Source organism: Diachasma alloeum, unplaced genomic scaffold (genome assembly GCF_001412515.2).
Source record: "Diachasma alloeum isolate Michigan unplaced genomic scaffold, Dall2.0 Dall_scaffold_00307, whole genome shotgun sequence".
Taxonomy (NCBI): domain Eukaryota; kingdom Metazoa; phylum Arthropoda; class Insecta; order Hymenoptera; family Braconidae; genus Diachasma; species Diachasma alloeum.
Window position 1 is genome coordinate 52,534 of NW_021680446.1, and position 21,357 is coordinate 73,890.

General features: G+C 37.1%; 3 protein-coding genes and 1 long non-coding RNA gene across 4 annotated transcripts in view; 1 reads left to right on the forward strand and 3 right to left on the reverse strand.

Annotated features, from left to right (window-relative positions):
* The window catches only part of LOC107039742 (ATP-binding cassette sub-family C member Sur), a 24,477-nt gene extending 18,453 nt beyond the window's left edge, over positions 1-6,024 (reverse strand). Inside the window, exons 1-3 of the mRNA XM_015259505.2 lie at positions 5,089-6,024; positions 2,230-2,593; positions 788-1,015 (exon numbers count right to left, since the gene is read on the reverse strand). Coding sequence (XP_015114991.1) covers positions 788-1,015; positions 2,230-2,593; positions 5,089-5,402 — 906 coding nt within the window. The 5' untranslated portion in view covers positions 5,403-6,024. The remainder of the gene's footprint in view (positions 1-787; positions 1,016-2,229; positions 2,594-5,088) is intronic.
* The window catches only part of LOC107039746, a 58,631-nt gene extending 45,241 nt beyond the window's left edge, over positions 1-13,390 (forward strand). Inside the window, exon 3 of the long non-coding RNA XR_001460973.1 lies at positions 13,315-13,390. This is a non-coding gene — a long non-coding RNA (uncharacterized LOC107039746). The remainder of the gene's footprint in view (positions 1-13,314) is intronic.
* Positions 9,911-20,294, reverse strand: LOC107039743 (1-phosphatidylinositol 4,5-bisphosphate phosphodiesterase). The gene is made up of 16 exons (XM_015259506.1): positions 20,124-20,294; positions 19,401-19,601; positions 19,146-19,225; positions 18,493-18,628; positions 18,289-18,389; positions 18,058-18,221; positions 16,494-16,704; positions 15,950-16,208; positions 14,747-15,098; positions 14,111-14,472; positions 13,735-13,933; positions 13,271-13,441; positions 12,893-13,018; positions 12,648-12,822; positions 11,459-11,662; positions 9,911-10,488 (listed from the first exon to the last, which is right to left on the reverse strand). Exons 1-16 carry the CDS (start codon positions 20,292-20,294, stop codon positions 10,173-10,175), a joined length of 3,228 nt encoding a protein of 1,075 aa, XP_015114992.1. The 3' UTR covers positions 9,911-10,172.
* Positions 20,295-21,064: 770 nt separating this feature from the next.
* Positions 21,065-21,357, reverse strand: part of LOC114841301 (endothelin-converting enzyme homolog) — a 2,425-nt gene continuing 2,132 nt past the window's right edge. Inside the window, exon 8 of the mRNA XM_029126215.1 lies at positions 21,065-21,265. Within this exon, the coding sequence (XP_028982048.1) occupies positions 21,065-21,265 (201 nt within the window). The remainder of the gene's footprint in view (positions 21,266-21,357) is intronic.

The following is a 21,357-nucleotide window of genomic DNA, read 5'->3' on the forward strand; positions in this document are numbered from 1 at the left end:
GAGAAATCAAGAGAAATCGTGAGGTTCAATTCTGATTGAGAAATCATGCAAGAAATCACAGGAAATCATTGATTCTAGGAATCACAACACCTCGAATTCACCCTTCACAAAAAAGCTCTGATGGTGCACACACATTAACATCGCGAATGAAAAAGCAAAAGCCATCGTGGGTAGGCTCTACTACCTATTTAAAAACAAATTCCTGTCGACTCAAGCTAAACTCAAATTGTACAAGGCATTAGTCAGGCCGGTAATAACCTATGGGTGCTCCGTCCGGCACAATGCAGCCCCCACCCACATCGCCAAATTCCAAGTTACTCGAAACAAATTTCTCCGTGTGATTGATAATGCCTACTATGGCACCCCTATCTCCTCCCTCCACATTAGATCCAACACAGAAATGATCCATGACTTCATGAATCGCATTGCAGACAATTTAGAAGTGAAACTTAAAAGTCATTTAAATTCATTGATAAATAACATCAACCCTCGCGAAATTTCAAGATGGTCAACTGGACGTAGTTAATAGGTCACCGCAATACTCAAGATATAGGGTTGTTCACTGCTCGCTTCTTCCTACAATTAGCGTGCATTCTATTTTGTAAATCAACCTCCTGTTATCTAAATAAAACACAAACTCCATGACACTTGTGAAAATTTCCCCGGCTCTCCAATAAAATCGGTCTCAATCTCCTACCTCCTCATCATCGTCAGGGCATGAAAATAAACCACTCAATTACGATAATAAAATAATTATTGCTACAACTAAAGACGATTCTCAAATTACTCTTTGGTCCTCATAAATTCTCCGAAACTTCTCAAATTGTATAACGGTTGATTCCTCCTCGGGTAGATCCCCAAGATCATTGAGTTCAAGTGTTGCCCTGTACCCACGTAAAAGAATCCCAACGACCCAGTGGAAAGTCAGTTTACTCAGTAGAACCGACTGTGAATGCCTGTAAGATGCACGTGTATTTCCGGATCCACGAATATCGTATCGCTTGCTCCTCTCCATCTGTAAAATCCAGACGTACCGTAAGATTTATTCATCACTGTTTGTTATTGCATCTGCTGTTTGGAGAAGCATAACTCACGCCTCCTCTCCCCTCCTTGCGCCTCTTCCCGGCCTTAAATTTTACATCTTTCTCATTATCTTTGCTTCGTAGGGGGAGCGGAGAAAATTTTTCGTGACAAAAAATGGGGTTCGACACTTGTGGGAAAAGTGTTCTTTGACTGAAAAGTGTTCTTTAAATGATCAATCGAGTCTCATGAATTTTTTCATGAATATAGACTTTAGTAAGCTCTATTTATTGACACCAATTAACATTCAATTTTTCATACAGATTCGAAAAAATGGATATTTTTCCAAAAACCGATTTTTCAACGATCACTCAAAAAATTGTCATCAAAATGGAATTAGTGATGGCTCAAAAAATTGATAATACCCTCTTGATTCTATCAGAATATGATGGGGTCGCACAATTCGTTGTTGAGTTACAGCACATTGTTTATGCGATTTGAAAGAGAAAATCGATTTTTTCATGATTACTGAAAGAATCATCAGTAATAGCAATTAAATCAGGGCTTGAAAAGTATATTTCAATGGCTTCTTAATCAAGTTGAAAAATGGTGAGAACAGCATCATTGCTTATCAAGTTACACAATACCGTCATGAGCTTTTTATGTAAAAATCTCTATCTCTATTAAACTCAGGTACCAGTCTATTATGTTGAATACTTATTCATATTGATTCATGGTCCCGACTAACTTCTGACAGAACCTGGGTCAAACTCTGGCTAAATCCTGAATAAACCCTGATTAAATCCCGGCTATACACTGATTAAACCTTGATTGAACCTCGATTAAACCCGGAATGAAAACCAATTCGAGTCTCGAGAGGGTCTGAACGTAGAATTATTTGACAGAACGAAATAATACGCAAAATTTTGATGACATTTCAATTGATGATAGTGCTATGACATGAAAAAATAGAAGAAGAGAATTGTGAAATGGGAATTAAAAAAGCAATAACTACTCATTTATTAAAAAATGCAATTGTCCACTTGTTCTTCTTGCACCCAGATGAAGTCTTGGGGACGAATCATCCATTAAAAAAAAACTTTTCTTTCTTCCATCATAAATCTTAAAATACTGGGGCAAAATGGATCAGTAACGATGATTTTTTTCCCCACAATTTTTCCCATCTCCCCTCAATGAAAAATAACTTACGATGCGGTAGAGCGCGTAGATGTCAACAACCGCCAAAACCCCACAAGCAGTCGCTGTTCCCAATGTGCTAATTGTCCTCACATGCCCCAGGTCCAGTTCCAAACTATTTAAATGAATTAATCTCCATAATCTGGCGACAGCAATAGTGCTGAATGCACCACCAGACACAGCCAGACCCAGGCCATCACGAATCTCAGTGGCACGGTGTAAAAACCAACAGATGATTATTGTTACAAGACTGATCGACGGGGGCAGCCATGAATGTGTTATTAAGCCCTCGGATAATTCCAGCGTCAGGAAGAGGAGGAGGAGGAGGCAGAGGACACTCCGGACATTGTGCAGGGGCAGTAGATTACTTGTGCATCTGTTGAAATTTTTCAAATTAAATATTTATATAATATTTTTGATTGGGAATGGAAGCTTTTTAACCGCTCAAATTTAAATTTCCAATTTTTTGTGTTAATGTAACTAAATAAGGCCTGTTTTCTTTGTTTTTTTCGAAATTTTCTTAAAACGGATCAATTGAATTTCACGAATTTTTCCATCAATATAGACTTTAATAAGCTCTATTCATTGACCCCAATCAGAATTGAATTTTTCATAGATTCGAAAAAATTGATATTTTTCCAAAAATAGATTTTTCAACGATCACTCAAAAAATTGTCATCATAATGGAATTAGTGATGGCTCAAAAAATTGATAACAATACCCTTTTGATTCTATCAGAAATGATGGGGCTCGCACAATTCGTTGTTGAGTTACAGCACATTGTTTATGCGATTTGAAAGATAAAATCGGGTTTTCATGATTACTGAAAGAATCATCAGTAATAGCAATTAAATCAGGGCTTGAAAAGTATATTTCAATGGCTTCTTAATCAAGTTGAAAAATGGTGAGAACAGCATCATTGCTTATCAAGTTACACAATATCGTCATGAGCTTTTTATATAAAAATCTCTATCTCTATTAAACTCAGGTACCAGTCTATTATGTTGAATACTTATTCACATTGATTCATGGTCCCGACTAACTTCTGACAGAACCTGGGTTAAACTCTGGCTAAATGCTGAATAAACCCTGATTAAATCCCGGCTATACACTGATTAAACCTTGATTGAACCTCAATTAAACTCGGACTGAAAACGAATTCGAGTTTTGAGAGGGTCTGAATGTAGAATCATTTGACAGAACAAAATAATACGCAAAAATTTTGATGATGTTTCAATTGATGATAGAACTATGACATGAAAAAATAGAAGAAGAGAATTGTGAAATAAGAATTTAAGAAAGGAAAATTGATTCGAAAGCAAATTTATAACAAAATTCCATTATCTGCTTATTTTTGCTTCTATTCTCATTTTCTACTTCGATGTACCCACAGATTTTCTGAATGCATGAATTATTATTATAGTAGTAGTTTATCATAAACAATATCTATGCTATTTAAAGACAAAATAAGTTTCCCCCTTGTTTTCATTTTTTCGCCACAAAAAAATGGCGATTTTGTAAATTCATCTATAAATAAATCGTAGATCTGACGAGCTACAAGATAAAAAATCATTGGGCATAAACTAAGATAGCAGAGTGCGAAAACCCACGTGATAAAACACTTTTGCCATTAAAAATGAGGAGATCCTCTGAAAACAAGTTTTCACCCTGAAAAACTCGTTTCTCGAATATCTCGAGTACTTGAAGAGATAATGAAACAATTTTTTCCCCCGTCCGCTGGTACATTCGTCGGACTGTCCTGGGAGATGTACACGTGTCCGTAGTTAGTGGTTCCTCGACACCGAGTGGTTGGAAAAAAAAAATGAATGAGCGCAGTCATCACTTTGGGTCATTTTTGAATAAAGTCGTCAGACATGAGTGGAGGTTTGTTTGTACTCAGCCGCAACGTGTGGTCTGAGTCACGCGCTCTCTTGCATCTTAAACAGATGTTTGAGGCCCCTTGGGAATCCCGGGGGTTTAAGCGCGATCAATCGACATTGGTGGAATGCGTGGGTGACGCAACTGAGGAATTAACGGGTTTGAATTTATATAATTTTGAATTATGCGCTATGCTGACTGAGACATTGCGTTTTGTTGAGATATTTTTCCGATATTTTACGGGATATTTATGCTCAGCTCCGAAATTTTGAAGATCTTCTTTTTCTAGAGAATTTTCTGGATTTAAATTATTGATTTTGATCACTTGTGCGCAAAGTGAAATTTTACGCACGCTCCGCGTGACCCTCGTGGCCCTTATTCTAACCCTCATGATTCTTAATCTGACCCCCGTGACCCTTAAGCTGACCCTCGGGGCGTTTACCGACCCTCGGGGTGTTTACCCTGATCCTCATGACCCTAATTCTGACCCTTATGACCTTTATAACCCTCATTCTGACCCTACTGACCATTATTTTGATCCATCTGACCCTTGTGGCCTTTACTCTGTGTCTCGTAACCTTATTCTGAACCTCGTGACCCTTATTCTGACCCTTATGACCCGCATTCTGACCCACATGACCATTATTTTCCCCTCGCGAGCCTTACTCTGACCATCGTGACCCTTATTCTGACCTTACGACCCTTAGAACCCGCATTCTGACCCACCTGACCATTATTTTCTCTTCGCGACCCTTACTCTGACCATCGTGACCCTTATTCTGACCCTTACGACCCACGTTCTGACCCTTCTGACCATTATTTGCCCCTCGTAACCCTTATTTTCATCACCAGAAGTCGATTTGGATTTTTATAATACAGAGAGATTTGTATACTTCTCTCGTATACTGACGGGCTTTTGTCTCAAATCTTGATAAATAAACTGGAACTGAAACAAAATGCACTACATTAAATTCTGCGATTAAATTCACTTACTTCCGCTGATACGTCAATCGATAGTTGATGATAAACAACAATGCCGCGATCAGCGAGATGATCACGACAACGAGATTCACCAACTCAACGAAGCAATCCGATCCCGATGAGGCACTCGTCGTCGTCCTGATCATTGTTCCATTTCCGGCGTCCCATGTCCACACAATGTGATAACCGGATGTGGGCAGCAGCCTCAAAAAAGCTACGGTCTCGCACAACCCCATTATCCACGCACAATTCGACAGTTTTATCAATTCAAAATTACTCTCATTTTTTAACAATAATTTGTAAGTAATAATAAAAAAATTATTCATGAGTAACTATTATAAATAATAATTTTTTAAAAAATATTTTCACATTCCACTATTTCACCGAAGACCAATCTTTTATCTTCTTCAATAACTTTTTCAGAACTTTTTTTTAGTCGTTGAAAACTCCTATGTCATTGAAGAATATCACAAAACACTTATTTTTATTTTTTATTTCGTCTACATTTAATGAAAATTAATTTCCAATTGTTGGATTTATTTCTAGAATCAGGAACATTTTTTTTTATTGTTAAAAATGTGTCTGTAATTTTTTTATTGCAAAAAAAATTAACGAGCGTGATTTTTAGTGGTTTTTTGTTATGAAAAATGGTGGAAACGATTTGAAAATAATTTTTTAAATTGCTCTAATTTTTTTAAACAACGTGTGACCCGTGCGAAGAGTGTCACGCGTTCTAGGGCATCCTCGAGACGTCTGGTAATACCCTGAACAGGTTTAAATAATTCCACATTTTAAATCTAATTGTCCGCGAGTTAATGCACCACGCGATCTCATTTTTTATTACTTTCAGTGTCTTCATTTACACGTTCTCGTTGCACTTCAATGCACCTACATATGTTACACTGTAATCCACACTACAAACATTTATTCTATGAATTTTATTTCTCTTCTTTAAACCCTGAAAACCGAAAAAAAATGAAAAATTTTCTTTTTGCAAATTGATCAATTTTTTATAAACAAATTTGGAGAGTTTGAAATATTTTTTTCTGTTATTTTTACGCGATAAAAAACATTTGAACAGCAGATATTAACAATTATTTTTTAGTTGAAAAAATTATTTGAAGATTTAAATTTGTTTGAGAAAATTCTAGGAAAAAGTAGAGGATTCTTCCACTATCAAATTTTATGAATAGAACATTTTTTTCAATGAAACTGTGACTGCCACTGAACATCATCGCCCGCAATATCTCCAGTGGCCAACTGACCCCATGGGGTCAGTCCTCTGATCCCCCGCCTAGCAATTAATTGTTTGGATCAGTAACACCTTTTTGCTTCCGTCAGATGTACCATGACATCACCAACTCCCAATAAAATTCCCACATCTCTAAAAAAGTCGCCCTCATATTGTGTGCAAATTTTTAACAACAAAGTTACATGAAATTTTTGCATATTCTTTACTGAGGAATCACTTAATTTCTTGAATATTCAAGTAATTCTCGATTTCCAGATCGACGCGGCACTGAAAAATGTTGGAAATTGGGAAAATTCAGGCGAAAATTCTCCTGAATTCTCGATCTAGTAAAAATTCTGCTGCATTTGATATTTAATTTTCACAGTGAGTTTGAAAATTCAAGCTTTCATTGAAACATCAATGATCGCTTAACGTGAAAAACCGAATTTTCTTGAATTTTCAAGGTGAATGAGGAATTTTATGAACATTTGCATTGGAAATTAAATTCGAACTTACAACATTGAGAATTCAGATGAAGCTGTGACTGCACGGAGAGAAATGTTCAGTAAAAATTACGGAACTCACAATTCACTCACCGATTACGGAATCGACTCAGAAAATTCAAGTGACGGTATCGTAATTTTTCACAGGAGATTCAGATAAAAATTACGGAACGCTCCGGAAAAAGTCCGTGACTTCCGTAAAATTGCCTACAACCACATTTCGCTCCGGAATTACAGAAAAGATACGTCATTTTTATTAATTATTTCTCTCCGTGTGAAATTTCAGGAAATTTCTAACAGTGTAGCTTGAAATGAGGAAAAAACCTACTACTATGTAATGATTTACTACGATGTAATGATAAATTGTAAATTGACAATAAAAATAATAATAATAAATTAACAATTAATAATAACTAATTAATCATTAATAATAATAAATTGTCAACAATTAAAATGACTAATTATTGATAACCATTATTATTAATAATAATAATTGTTAATAATTATTATCAATAATTATTAATAATTGTAATTGTTGGCAATTTATCATTACATAGTAGTAGAACATATAAATTGTAATAAGTTCCTCACTAGACGATTTGCTCGCAAATTATTGAAGTAATAAAGAAGCGATAGCGAAATATTTCGAATGATTTTTCTCCTCGCACGTGTTATTTACGTTTTGGTCCGACGAATGACACGTGCAATCCGTCGGACAGTTCGCGCCGAACTGAGAGACCCCCGGGACTCGTGGAGATGAGCCGGCGAAGAGGTGGTGAAAAAGGTACAGCCTTCCAGTCCCAGCGGAACCTTTTCCTCCTTCTCAGGAGTGGGAGAAACGGATACAAGTGGAAATCACGTGGAGAGGGGATGCCCCCGAAGGATAAACTACACTGGAAGACCCGCACACTCGAGGGACTCCGTGACTCATCGGTTTCGTTAAAAGAAAAAAAAAATAGTGATGAGCGGGAAAGACATGCAAGTGGAAATAATCGTGACAAGTTGAGATTTTTGAGTGGAAACACTCGGTATTTGATGATTGAGTTAGACACGAATTAATCATTGTTTGATTTTCTTTATTATTACATTGGTAGGAGACCAATCAGTTCTATGCGGAACCGAATGAAGTATTTTAAAACAGTTGATTAACATGAGTCGTGAGTCGGATCGAGGGATCGGTTATAATAAATTGGAAACATGTGAGAATTTCTATTTCTGGCTTTCTTTCACATTTCTCGGGGTATCTCGGGAACTGCGGGGTATGCAGGGCTGGGGGTGGTCTTGATTATAGATGCAAAATGACCGTCATTTTTTAGATCGCGTCATATGACCAAAAAATGACGGTCATGTGACGCACAGATTTTCCAACTACAAATGATTGTCACAAATCATTTGTAACCAAATTGTTGTCAAACCATCTGTATAGTTGCATAATGACGGTCATAACTAATTTCCAATTTTTGACGGTCATGAATAAAACAAAATAGTTTCATCTATATGGATGGAAAAAAACGTGATTCCCATTTCAAAATGCGGATTAGGTCAATACAAAAGGAATTCAACTGAAAATTGACCGAGAAAAAAATTAAGTTTCATCTATATAGATGAAAAATGACTGTCATTTTTTCATATGACGGGTCATGTGATGCATTTGCATCTCTTGTCTTGATCGATAGCGAGGGAGATTTCCGATTCCAGACACTGGTGAGAAGTCGATTTTTATCGATCAGTGGTTGCGATAAATCGAAGTCCACATTTGAAGCTCTGAAATTGCATTTGATCGTATCTTAGGGTTTTTCTATCGCTTTTCCCTAACTCATAGCCTCAGCTTCAAATCATATAAGTCCATGTTAGAGATCGACCATAAACTTCATATATATAGGGGATTGTGGGGTAAAATGGACACTTTTGACTTTTATAAAAATATTCATAACTTAGAGATAGATTCATCAATTGAGCTCAGTCTAAGCTCATCACAAAGAGGAATCATTGTTTTTCAATTGAAAAATAAAATTATTCCATTTCATGAACAATTCAACACGTCATGAATATTTTTAAAAAAGTCAAAAGTGTCCATTTTACCCTACCTTCCCCTATGCATGTGAAAGCCTGCGGGCTGAGGCTGCGACAAATGAAAATGTAATAAGACGTTGTAAATACACATTGTACAAATAGGGTAAACTGCCCAGTAGATGGACGCCTAAGAAAACCGCCCAGTAGATGGACGTTTGTTTTTTAGCAAATGAAAAAAAAAATTGATCGAAAAAAAAATCGTCACTCAGGGGTTAAGAATCACAACAGTCAGTGAAAATTCAAAGCAACAATTCACATTTCAGTGTTTTTTTGCGTAATTTCCTATCCAAAAGTAGCTCGTCCATCTATCGGGCAGTGTCCATCTACTGGGTAACTTACCCTAGTCACGTTGAATAAAAATCTTAACGTAGCTCTACCCTTCGGCCGGGCTACCCTGTACTTTTGGATATTTTCAGTTTTTAAATTTTTCAACTACACGGAGAAATATTCAATAAAAATTACGTCTTTTCCGTAATTCCGAAGCGAAATGTGGTTGTAGGAAATTTTACGGAACTGTCCCGGAAATCCCGAAACATTTCCCTCTTATAAATAAATAATAGAACTTGTTTGCAAAGCGGTGGATTATTTTTTATGTGTCAAAAAAATTCTTGATTTTTTCACATCTAATGAAAAAAAAATTCAGATTTTAATCTTTGATTACAATGGCAATGTTGATTTTCACATAAGACACTAGGTTAAATCCTGATTTTTAAACATTTCAGTAGCGAAGCGGTAAACCGGGTTAAGTCGAATTTGACTACTGGTCAGTTATTGACGAATATCTCAGAATCTAAAAGAGATAGAAAAATTTTTGTCATTACCTTTTTTGTAGCGCCACTTGCGGGTTATAAATAAGGTCATGAGAAAAAATTTTCTGTCTCTCTTAGATTCCAAGATATTCATCAAAAACTCGCCAAAAATCAACATCGATTTAACCCGGTTTACCGCTTCGCTACTGATTTCTTCATTAAAAAACCAAAACGATAATTAAATTGAGAAAAAAATTAGAATTCTGAATCTAATCGAGTTTTCTGCAATTTTCTTGCAGTTTTCAATAATCTTTGAATTTACCGTCAGGGTAGAGCTACTTTAAATGTTATGTTATTTGATCGTAACTAAACCATTTGTGGGAATGGAAGGGCTTGTGACCAGGGTTTCGGATCGGAAATTTTCCTCGCGCTCGCGCAAATCTTGACTCAATCCCCTAGCAGATCAAGATCCCTAGATATTCAGGAAAACGTGAATCATTGGGTTCAAATAATTCAAATAAATTCGCTCATCGATCGTGTTTACACCATAAACTCGCACTTTGATGATATCTCGTAGTTCATGGCGGCTTGATTGTACATTTCCAAAGTATTCTCTATGGTCTTGTCCAAATCCGCCAGTTGTTTTTCGTGCAGTGTCTTTATTTTACTCGATTCGCGATCCTGTCTGATCCCCAAAGTTTTTCGCTCCTCGGTGAATTTCTTTATGTTATTCTGCTTCTTCTCACGGAGTCTACGCTCCTTGTCACCCTTTGTCTTCAATGCTTTGTCGTTGGCGACGTCTTTCGCTGTCTCGGCATTCACCTTCGCTTGATTTGCGTTCAGCTCCTTGGAATCCCTGGAAGAAATAAAATGAAGATGATTTGTGTTGGGAATGAGTGTCTCTAGGACTCGAGGGGCTGGCTCCAGCGATTTTTTCCATTATTTCTGTGATTTTTAATGGTGATGAATTTCCATTTTTTCAATTGATTGTTTATAATCATTCTCATTGCAAAAAGCAATACGACCGATGAGAATCATGTGTCCCAATTTTTCAGCTGTTAAATTTTCACATTACAATAAATTATTTGCTCATGTTCTAATTCCTCTGCTCACTGAATAAGATTTTAATCATAATTACAATTCAATTCAATGTTTGTTGATGGTAAAAGTGCGTACCCACACTGTTATCAATTTTTAGTTTGTTCACACGGTAATTCAATTAATCTGTTGTTCATCTCATCAATATAATTCCGTGCTTAGAATACTGTCATCTCGTGTTTTCAGCTCCAAATTGAAAATTAAAACTTCATTTGGAATATTGAGTCACAGCTTCCTTTTATTCATATAATAAATTTTGCATTTGGATATTAATATTATTTATTCAAAGTGAAAAAATCGATCATCATTTTCACTATATTGCATTCACATTCTCCTATCCTTAACGTCAAAAATGTGAGATTATCTCATAATTCTAGCTATTAATTCTGATCAAATTTGTTCGAAGAAAACCTTAGTAAACGCAACATTAAGAAAGTAGAATTATTCTATTTTCCTCTGACCTACATTATTTGGACAATTATGATTCGTTTATTCATGATTCATAGAATGGCATTCAATTCTCTTTTGTTTGCTTGGCGGGCTTCATGAAAATTCGACGCAAGACGATTGCACTCGTGAAAACCGCCTTACGTTCTCCATTCGTTCGAGCTGTTGCCCAAGGTTTTTCTTTACAAAGGGTAATCCAAAATTGAGTTGTGGCAAATAATTAATTTTTCCAGTAATTATTCTTTTTTTTTAAATAGATAATAATTAGCGACGATAATCACTTGTCTTGTTTAATCTGCAATTGTTTCAACTGCGCAGCTTGCACAGCCTCCATAGCCTTCTTGAATTCGTCTTTACCAGCGTTAATATGCGCCTTGTGCATTTCCCACTCTTCTTTCCTGTGCTTTCCCATTAACTCCGACCATTGCTGAGTCTGTTCTTTTACGACTTTCTTCACGTTTGCGTCTGCCAATATCGCATTTTTACTGGAAAAAAAAAAATTTACCATTTTTTTTATTCGTAGATATATTTTAATTTTTTAAATATTATTTTTAAAAATATTTTATCATTAAACATATAAGATATTCAAGTTTAGGACAGAAATAATCCCAAGTGTAGCCCGGCGGGTTAGATTACCGATAGAAAACGTTACATTCTTCCCCCATGGAAAAATATATAAAAAATATATTGTATACTAATATATTACATAATTAATGTATTTTTACATTAAAGAAGGGAATTTATATAGCGTTCCACATCTTTGTGACGTCATAGGAAATTATTGGATGGGATTTGGATGAGGTAGGAGGGGAACCGGGATTATTGTCAATATAAATAACCAGAAAATTTATTATTATATTATAGTAATATATTATAATATAATAATTGAATCCATATATAAATTTTCTGATTATTCATATCGAAAATTATCATATAATAGATTATAATTCATATTATAATATATTGTATATATAGTATAATATATTATATAATAATATATAATATGATAATACAATAAAAAATAAATAAATATAATAAGTACATTTAGTTTGTATATTTTCGTATATTAATACGGAATAATATATCATCATATATATTATTATATAATATATTATAGGCCAATTCCATTCATAAAATATACAATTTTCAGAATATATATATATTTCCGTAGGGGAGGTTGGGGTAAAACGGACACTTTTGACTTTTTTTTAAATGTTAATGAGGTGTTGAAATGTTGATAAAATTCAATAATTTTTCCTCCAATATAAAGAGCAATTTTTTCCCTTTGTGACGAGCCTAAACTATGCTCAATTGATCAATTTATTTCTGAGTTATGAATAATTTTAAAAAAGTCTAAAGTGTCCATTTTACCCCACCCTCCCCTATGGTTTTTTTAAAGAGAATTCAAAATGGAGAATTAATTTAGACAGATGATTAAATTCCTATCGCAAGAACATAACTGATAATTACTCTTTTCCTTTCGTCAACTTTTCCATTGCAGCACAATGGGCCTTTAACATAGTCTCCTTCTCCTTCTTATGCTTCTTCCTCATGGTATCCAACTCCTTGCACTGTTTTTTACTGAATTTGTATGCCTTTTCACGCCTCAATGAATCCAGAGTAATTGGCTCGGGTTTGAATTCCTCTGGTGTAATTGATTGAACGATTACATTTAATTACCGCTGATGTATTAAACGATAAGTGGGATATCTTACCCCATTTGGGCCCCTCCTCCTTCTTCTTCTGCTCGGTCTGCTGAATACCGAGATTCTTCATGTTCTCCGCTTGCTTCTCAGCCGCTTTTGCGAAGCCACCGGGATCCGACAGCATCGCCATAAAGTCTAGATAACATTCCGATCGTTTAATCGATTTTATTCTCTGATAACCGTTTTTTCGGCGATCTAGACGTTCCCAAAAGTCATTATTTGGTGGATGGGATGATGAGAACATTGAAACATTATAAACTCTAACAAACCCATTCACAAAATACATAACGCACCTAGTGAAAATACCGTAACTCGGTTGTCTCAGTTTTCTCCTATATTTTAGTAAAAATTATCGTGGAAACGAGACATAAAGAACGTTGAGATTACCTCCGAAGCCGTCTGGAACATAAATCTTGATTTCAATGTTGCAGAACAGCATGGGAAGTGCCATCGGGAAGTTGGCTTCGGTCTTCAGAGATATGTGACGATATCCCGCTTGCAATCCGTCCAGAGGTAAGATCCTTTGACCCAAGAGTTTTCCACTCTCGTCGTAGACCCCTATCACAAATTGGACATTGAAACAATTTTTTTTTTCAATTTTTTTCCTTTTTTTACGTAATTTTTTTTTTCAACAATTTTTTTTCTGAATTTTTTTATCCGAATTAAATTTTTCTTTCAAATTTTTTATCCGAATTTAATTTTTTTTTGCAATTTTTTTTTCGAAAAAAAATTGAAGAAAACTTTTTTCCATTTTTTTTCGAAAAAAAACATTGAAAAAAAAAACTTTTTTTTGAAAAAAAATGACAAAAAATATTTTTAAGACATTTTTTTCGAAAAAAAAATTTTCATACCGAATCGAAGTACAGCTAGATCTGGCAGTACAACTTTACGGAAGACAAATGGCTCTTCGTTGTAGACCGGATTTAAACCGTTCGCCGGTATCATACGCGTGCGAAACTCCTTTTTGATTGTATCTGCAGGTAGACCATACATATCCACTTCCACGTAGGTGCCTAGTTTCTTGTCAGACAAGAATTGGCCAGCTATGACCTTAAATAATTAGAAAGAATATTACCACCATTTTTTTATCACTCGTGCTCCGCGTGCGCAAAATCGCACTTTACGCACAAGCGCTGAAAGCGAAATTGTTCATTTCCTTTTTTTTCATTTTGTCAGCAAGAAAAATAAAAAAAGAAACCGTTAGACGAAAAAAAGTGGGCGTAATACCTGCACAGAGCAGGAAGCGGCAATGACACCGTCCACACCCTCGGCGAACGGATCAAAAGTCTTATCGGCTCGCCTCATAAACTCGGGCTTCAACAAATACCCAGTTGTTCCATTGAATTCAAATTTTCCCTGATTGAGTTGCATGGGTAAATCGGGCGTTTGAAAGTTCAATGCAACCATCTGTGAGCCAGCATTCCAGAACACCTGGGGCATGTAATTCGATGAATCAGCTCTCGTACCCTTTGGATATATTCTACTCATCTGACGTTTGTTATAATTGACAAATTCAACTGCCGATGTTTTTAGATAATTCAGAGCCGCTGTCTCGGAGAATGAACTCATGTTGTGATGAATATTTTTCTCTGGAATGTGAAAAAAAAATGTTTTCCTCCAAATTTCCATTTTAGATCGCTCCTCCTCACGGAGTCGTGAGCGATCTATCGAAATATTTCATGAACAAAAATTGTAAAAATGGAAAATCAAACGATTTTTATCAAATTTTTATTATTCAATTGTCTCGAAATATCTCGAACCATGAATCGATAATTTTCAATCGATTTCAATTTTTTCGATTCATGGAATGGGGTCTTTATCGACCCCATTTAACAAAATATATAATTCAAGAGGTATGCGTACTCTCAGCGACGTCAAACCCTTGAAACTTGATTGGCTGCGCGTAATTAATCATTGACGATAGCCAGGGATGACAGGCCATAGTACTTCCGCCATAGGGCGTCGCGACGGCGGCGTCTCCCCCCTCGCCCGGTGCCCCCTCCCCGCCTTCGCCAGGCGGTGGAGCTGCGGCTTCTGCTGGTGGTGCCTCAGCAGGGGCATTCGGGTCCTCCACCACTTCATCCTTCGCCTCGAACTGCCCGGACTTGAACAACTCCAACTCGACTTTCTCCACTTCCGGTTTCAGGCGCTTGTTCTTGATGAGAATTTTGCGCTTGAGGGCTCTGGGAGGAGGTAGAGGGCAGCCTGGCTCCAACTATTGATGAAATTTATGAGAAATTGTATTGAATTTACTGCACGTAAAAAATCCAACCCCTCTTGTTTAAACTATCTTCTAGAATATTCTTGATACTCAAAAAAATATATTCCGTGAATAAATAGCCAATTTTTCAGTTCAGAATATTGTGAACTCCTCCGGTATCCCCACCGGCCCGGCAAAGCGAACATCATAATTGAGCCGATTCACTAGTGAGACTACTGCGCCGCCTGCTGCGCACCCCCCACTCATCCTATCGTCTCCAATTTGCCAGATTGGACGATTTTCAATATCCGTTTGGCGTCTAATTTTGACCGTTGGCGGTCTGGCGATAAATAGGCAATTTCATAAGTTTTGTCATTTGAGAAAAAGAAATATTACTCTGCAAAGTATAGGAAATCTTTCGTGAAAAATAATAGAATTATAGATACGTGTATTTAAATAGACATTTAATTCTTATAATATTCACGGAAAAATTCTGGGTCCTTATTAATTATTCTCTATGAGCAGGATTGGAAAAGTAAATTAGCTCTGGTAAATTAAATGGCTTCTGACATCTCATAAACTAAGTAAATGACATGGGAGTTTTTGAGCCTTTCGACATGTCCGAAACCTATCCGGCGCCTTTCATTGATATAATGCGAAACCTTGACATTTTCCCACCAGCCCGACAACGCGAACGCGACAATTGAGTCGATTCATTAGTGAGGCTACTGCGCAGTCTGCTGCGCATCCCCCACTCGACCTACCGTATGCAATACGAGAGTTCTGAGATGCGCTCGGTTTCAAGTTGACTCCCAATCGTTAAAAAAAGAGGGGTTGGATTCCAAAAACTAAATTTGATTATTAACTGGGTAATCTTTCAGTGGTTCAGTCAGCAGAAGGTCCCCAAGAATATCATTGCAGTATTTCGCCAGCTTATACTGCTGCTTCAGACAACAGTGATTCTCGAAACTGAGAATCACCGGGTAGTCAGTGGTGACGAATGCGCAGTCTCTCAATGCCACAATGACATCCTTGAAGAGGATGTCAGTGCACATAGCTTTTCCATGAGTTATTATCGGCTCTTCGTCCTCTCCTTTTCCGTCCCAACAGTCCAACTCCACGCATCTTCAATGGCAACCATTTTCATTGAAATTCGAAATCCAGTGATTGGGGGTCGATAATTGCCCCAGTTCACAGATCGGAAGATTTCCATCTCCAAACACTGGTCATGAAATCTTTTTGCCCCATTCCTTATCGAATTATCGAAGATGACAGTTTTGACCTTGAAATTTGTTTCTCGATTATCTCTGAAGATTACGGGGCAAAATGGGCTTATGACCAGGGCTCGAAGACGGAAATTTCCCCGACCAGCCACTGGGGTCACTTGCGACCCCAAAATTTCGAAGTCACCTGCAACCTGCCAGCAACACTTGTCGATACATCTCGACAGTACTTTTCCCACCGATTTGACGGCCGCTCAGGTAGGTGTTGTGACTCGAGTTGATGTAGTAGTGGGAAAGGGGTTGGTCCATGTCCATCCACTCTTCGAGTTTGTCCAGGAATACTGGGGCATTCTCGTCGCTCATCAAGTACTTGATGAATCCATCCTTCGACATTCTTTCTGGGAACGAAAGTAATGTAAAAAGTCATTGTAGGTATCGATATTTTTTAGGCACCCGGTGGCCGAAGTGGTTAAATCGCTCGGCCGGACGGCGGGACCCATGAGGCGCGGGTTCGAGTCCGGCTTGGGGCAATTGGGATTTTTTAATCTTTCGGAAATCGTCAAACGGAAGTCTAAACACCGAGAATCATCGGAGAAGTATTAGGAAAACGCTCTCCGATGAAGCTCGGTCGATGAACGCCCGTGTCGACCAAGGTTTTCCATGGTTTCTAGGGATGTGCAGTCTAGTTACTTTCAAGTCTTCGGGAGAGTATTCGTTACGGGACTGGAAAGTATTCGTTGTTTTGTATTCGTTATTCGTTAATTTTTTTATACCTTATCGACAATCAGACAGACAATTCAATCATGATAATCCATGATAAAAAAATTGTAAAAAATGTAATCGTCACTCCAGAGATAAAGTGTGATATGTTGGAAACAGATGTGTACATTTTTCATGGAATATCTTCAAAAGCAAGAGGTTTAGAGGAAAATGTTAGAAGACATCTCTTGTTTGGAATTCCCTGCTCTACAAAGAAGCTCTTACAACATTTTCCTTTAAACCCATGAGTTTCAGAGATATTTGCACAATAATCTGCACAAACGAATGATCATTTTTACGACCCATATTTGATTTCAATCATAAAATTGTATTTCTTATTTGTCTCAACATATTAAGGTATGAACTGGAGGTTAGCATTAGGGAACATCAGGCTTTGGACATTCTTCGACTTCAGGCGATTCCTTTTCTCCGACACAATTTGCCCCGATTTAGAGAACACTCATGACCGATTTCCCCTGTCGCACCTAACAGCCCAACACCGACGGTCGGTACAATAGAAAATTACCATAAGTACCGAATACTTTTCACTCTCGATACTACCCGCATATCTCTAATGGTTTCCCTTGGTCACCAGGAGAGCCTGCCTTATGTTTTTCCTTAGTGGCAGAGGCGTAACATGCCTGATCAGAATTTCGGATCGGACTTGATCAGTTTCTGATCGAGACCTGAACAGAATTTCCACTCGGGAGAGTCTGTACGTGGGGTACAGCTACTGGGGTACAATGCGATACGGTTGGAGAGGAAGTCGACCCATGAAACCGCAAATATGTAAAAACTGGAATAGGGTACATATGGCAAGGAAAAATGAAAAAAAAAAATGAAATGTGGAAATATAAAATTTCCACTTTCGATTTTCGGGGTCATTACAATAACTTCCTCCCTTCGGGTCGGGACGTTAATAATATTTTTTATGCATCCTCAGAGAGTCCTAGTCCCTGAGTGAGTGACATTGATAAATAATTCATAGTTACTGTCTGTTCGCAACTTCTCATCGGGCTCGTAATCATTGATGATCTCCGTACATCTCTTTTCATCGTACAAGGGATACAGAATCTCGTTCAACATCGGATCCCTTTGTTTCTCGTTCATGAAATTCACGAGTTGGGATAAACTGATCTCATTCTTTCCCCCTGTTCTGAACACAGCAGAAATGTTGAAAAATATTATACTTTATTTGCAATTTTTCCACAAACAAAACTCACACGCTCGTGAATAATTCCTCGATATCATTCCTAGGGCACAATTTGAAGTACATGGACTTGAATTTATCGAGGGTGAATGCTTCCACATCTATTTTATCGCTCTGCAACGATAGAAAAAAATATTAACAGTTGTCGGAATAATTTTTCTGTACCCCGACAAAAATATCTATTTCATTAGCTGAAGAAAAAATTTGGTCCACTTGCTTTTCCGTTCGGAAGCCCCTCCTCCGCCAGTGACTGGTAGACGAGTTTCTCGGTTTTTCCGGAGGCGAAAGTCTTGGCGATGACCTTGACTGGGACTTTTCCCTTCGGGTCCACAGAAAAACAGAGTCTCATCCAACTGAAAACGTGGGAGACAATGAATCAAGAATAATTTTCTTCAAGGCAAAATCCTAAGCGGCACTACATTGACGAGGAAAAAATATTTATTCCCCAAAAAAAATTGTCCCCTCGAAATTATTTAGTCTTGCCAATAACACAGTTTTCGGCAAGAAAATCGTAATTTCCTCTTGAAATTATCATTTGTTTCGTGGAAATTATGAGTATTTTTCGGACAAGGTTGAACATAAAATGTCAAATTATCCGTCTATTATTCACAGCTGCAGACAAATGAGCAAATTTCAGCATTAATTAATTATTTAATTAACCAATTGATCGAAGGCAAGCGAAGACGAGTGAATGACAAGTGATTTTTCTACGATTTTAAGGGAGGCGTTGACCCTCTTGCAGTGACCGCTCGCTAGCATGTACTGGAGCGTCCTGGAGGGGACAAGGCGTTAGCGCGCGGACTCGGGGGAGTGGGGGAGAGACTAGGTAAGAGAGAGGGCTAATTCCTTTTTCTTTGATAGAGTACTCACTGCTTCATCAATTGAGTCATCGGACAGACATTGCTGGCTTTAGTATTGTGCGTGATTAGTCGTAAGCCTGATTGCCATTCCTTAAACGGGAGGAATTGATCAGTTAATTGCGAAATATCGATGTTTCATCGTGCTTTGACTTATTTATTCATTTATTCATTGGTTTATTCACTACTTTTGGTCTTTATTCATTCATAGATTGTCTTTTTTATCTTTTTTATTGCATTTTTTGGAAAATGTGGTGGGGGGTGATACCTTCGCCTGTTCTGGACTACTGAGGACAATGTGCTCATAGTGAATATTTGTGTAATCCAAGCCGGAGCAGACGGTGAGACTTTTTGCATCCAATTGCTCCGTGGTTCCATGTTTGCTCAGTTTATTACACAATTTAGGATCTTTCGGGGTTCCTCCATAACGGATATCGCATACCTGAGCCAATTCCATGACATCTCCGTCCTGAAATTTTTTTTTTCACAATTTTTTCTTTATGAACGAAAAAATTTCTACTCAATAATTTCCGGTCCTGGTGTCGATATTCGCCTCATTATATAGCCGAAAAAAATCCGAAAAAATCTTCAAAATTTTTTCGGTTTCAAATTTTATTTTTCGGTAGAATTTGAAAATTATCGGGCCAGAATGGATTGCCAGCCAGATTTTTTACTAAAAGTTTCAGATTCATGAAAAAATTGAGAATGGGAGAATTTTCTTTGAGTAGAGAATAATTTTTAATTCAAGAACAAAATTAATAAATTATCTAGTCGAAAAATTAATTAGTCGAAAAAACAAATCCTAAAAAATCTTCCAAATTTTTTTTTGCTTCGAGTTTTACTTTTAGGTAGAATTTGAAAATAATGGGGCCAGAATGAAGTGCCAGTTAGATTGCTCAATGAAAATTTCAGGTTTATGAAAAAATGGAGAATGGGAGAGTTTCATTTGAGTCGAGAATATTTTTAAATTTAAGTATGATTTATTAATTACCTTGGGACCACTCTTCCAATACATGAAAAATCCGTACTCGTCGACTTTGAAGAGAGCATCAGGCTCATACTCAGTAGTTTCCTTGTCTTCATACCAACGATCGAATGTCGCACCGGTTCTCAAAAATTCTGGCACCTCAATTTGCCAGTTGAACTCGAATTTCTTTGTCATTTTTCTTGATCAACACCAAATCCACAGGTGAACAAATTCCATCAATTTTTTTTACTAAAATCTCTTACAAAAACCTCAAAATAATTATTCCTAATCTTAACTATTTCTCCAACTTGAAGAATTTTCTTAATTTTTGAAAAATGATTCTAAAAAATCATTGAAATAGAATGAATACTTGTTGATGCTAAATGAAATCAATATTATCTCAAATTTATCAAATAAATGTTCCACGAAGGAAATTTTTTTTAAATCGTTAAATAAAATTACAAAAATATTTTTATTGAATTGATGACAGAAAGGAAGTTTCCATTTGTTAGAAGGTCAGAGACCAACTGCATCTGGAATTCCCGTGGCTCCCGCACCTGAGTGTCTCGAAAGCCCACAATTTCATTACTCAAATCCAATTGAGGGGATTGGGAACGCGCGAGATATTGGCACGATGTCCAACCTTACACCCTCGTGCATTAATCCCGCTGAACAACACGAATTATCATTTTTATGTGATCCATTTTCAATCATCACGTCTTGAGTAATAGAGAGAAAATTTCAAAATGATAATTTTTCTCATTTGAAAATGATTGAGTTGAGAACCACTGGCGCAGTGGGCGGAGCAACGCTCTGATTGGTCAACATCAAAGTTTTTCTCCATTTAAAAATATATTTCATCGGCGATTACATTCCATCAAACGTATATACAATACATTTATTTATACATAGTTGAAATACTTCAAAATGTTTTGAAACGCAAAAAACCATGAAGCATTTCGTCTTCACGATGATCCAGGAAGCGTGATAGGTTGAATCCAAATACTGCACTTGTCCGCGGGATTCATGGGGCTTCCCAATGGACACTTGAACGCTCTTCCGAATTCCGGAGCGTTAGAAACACCAGAATTCACTCGGAATTCCGGCGGACTGTGTTCACTGTGCAGGGGCATCTCATATCCTGGAGCAATGACCTCGCAAAATCCCTGAAAAAATCATTCCTTCAGATGAGAATTCCTAAAAATCACGCGAGCCTTTCTGCGAGGACTCGAAATTTATGTGTGAACAGCTCATCGTC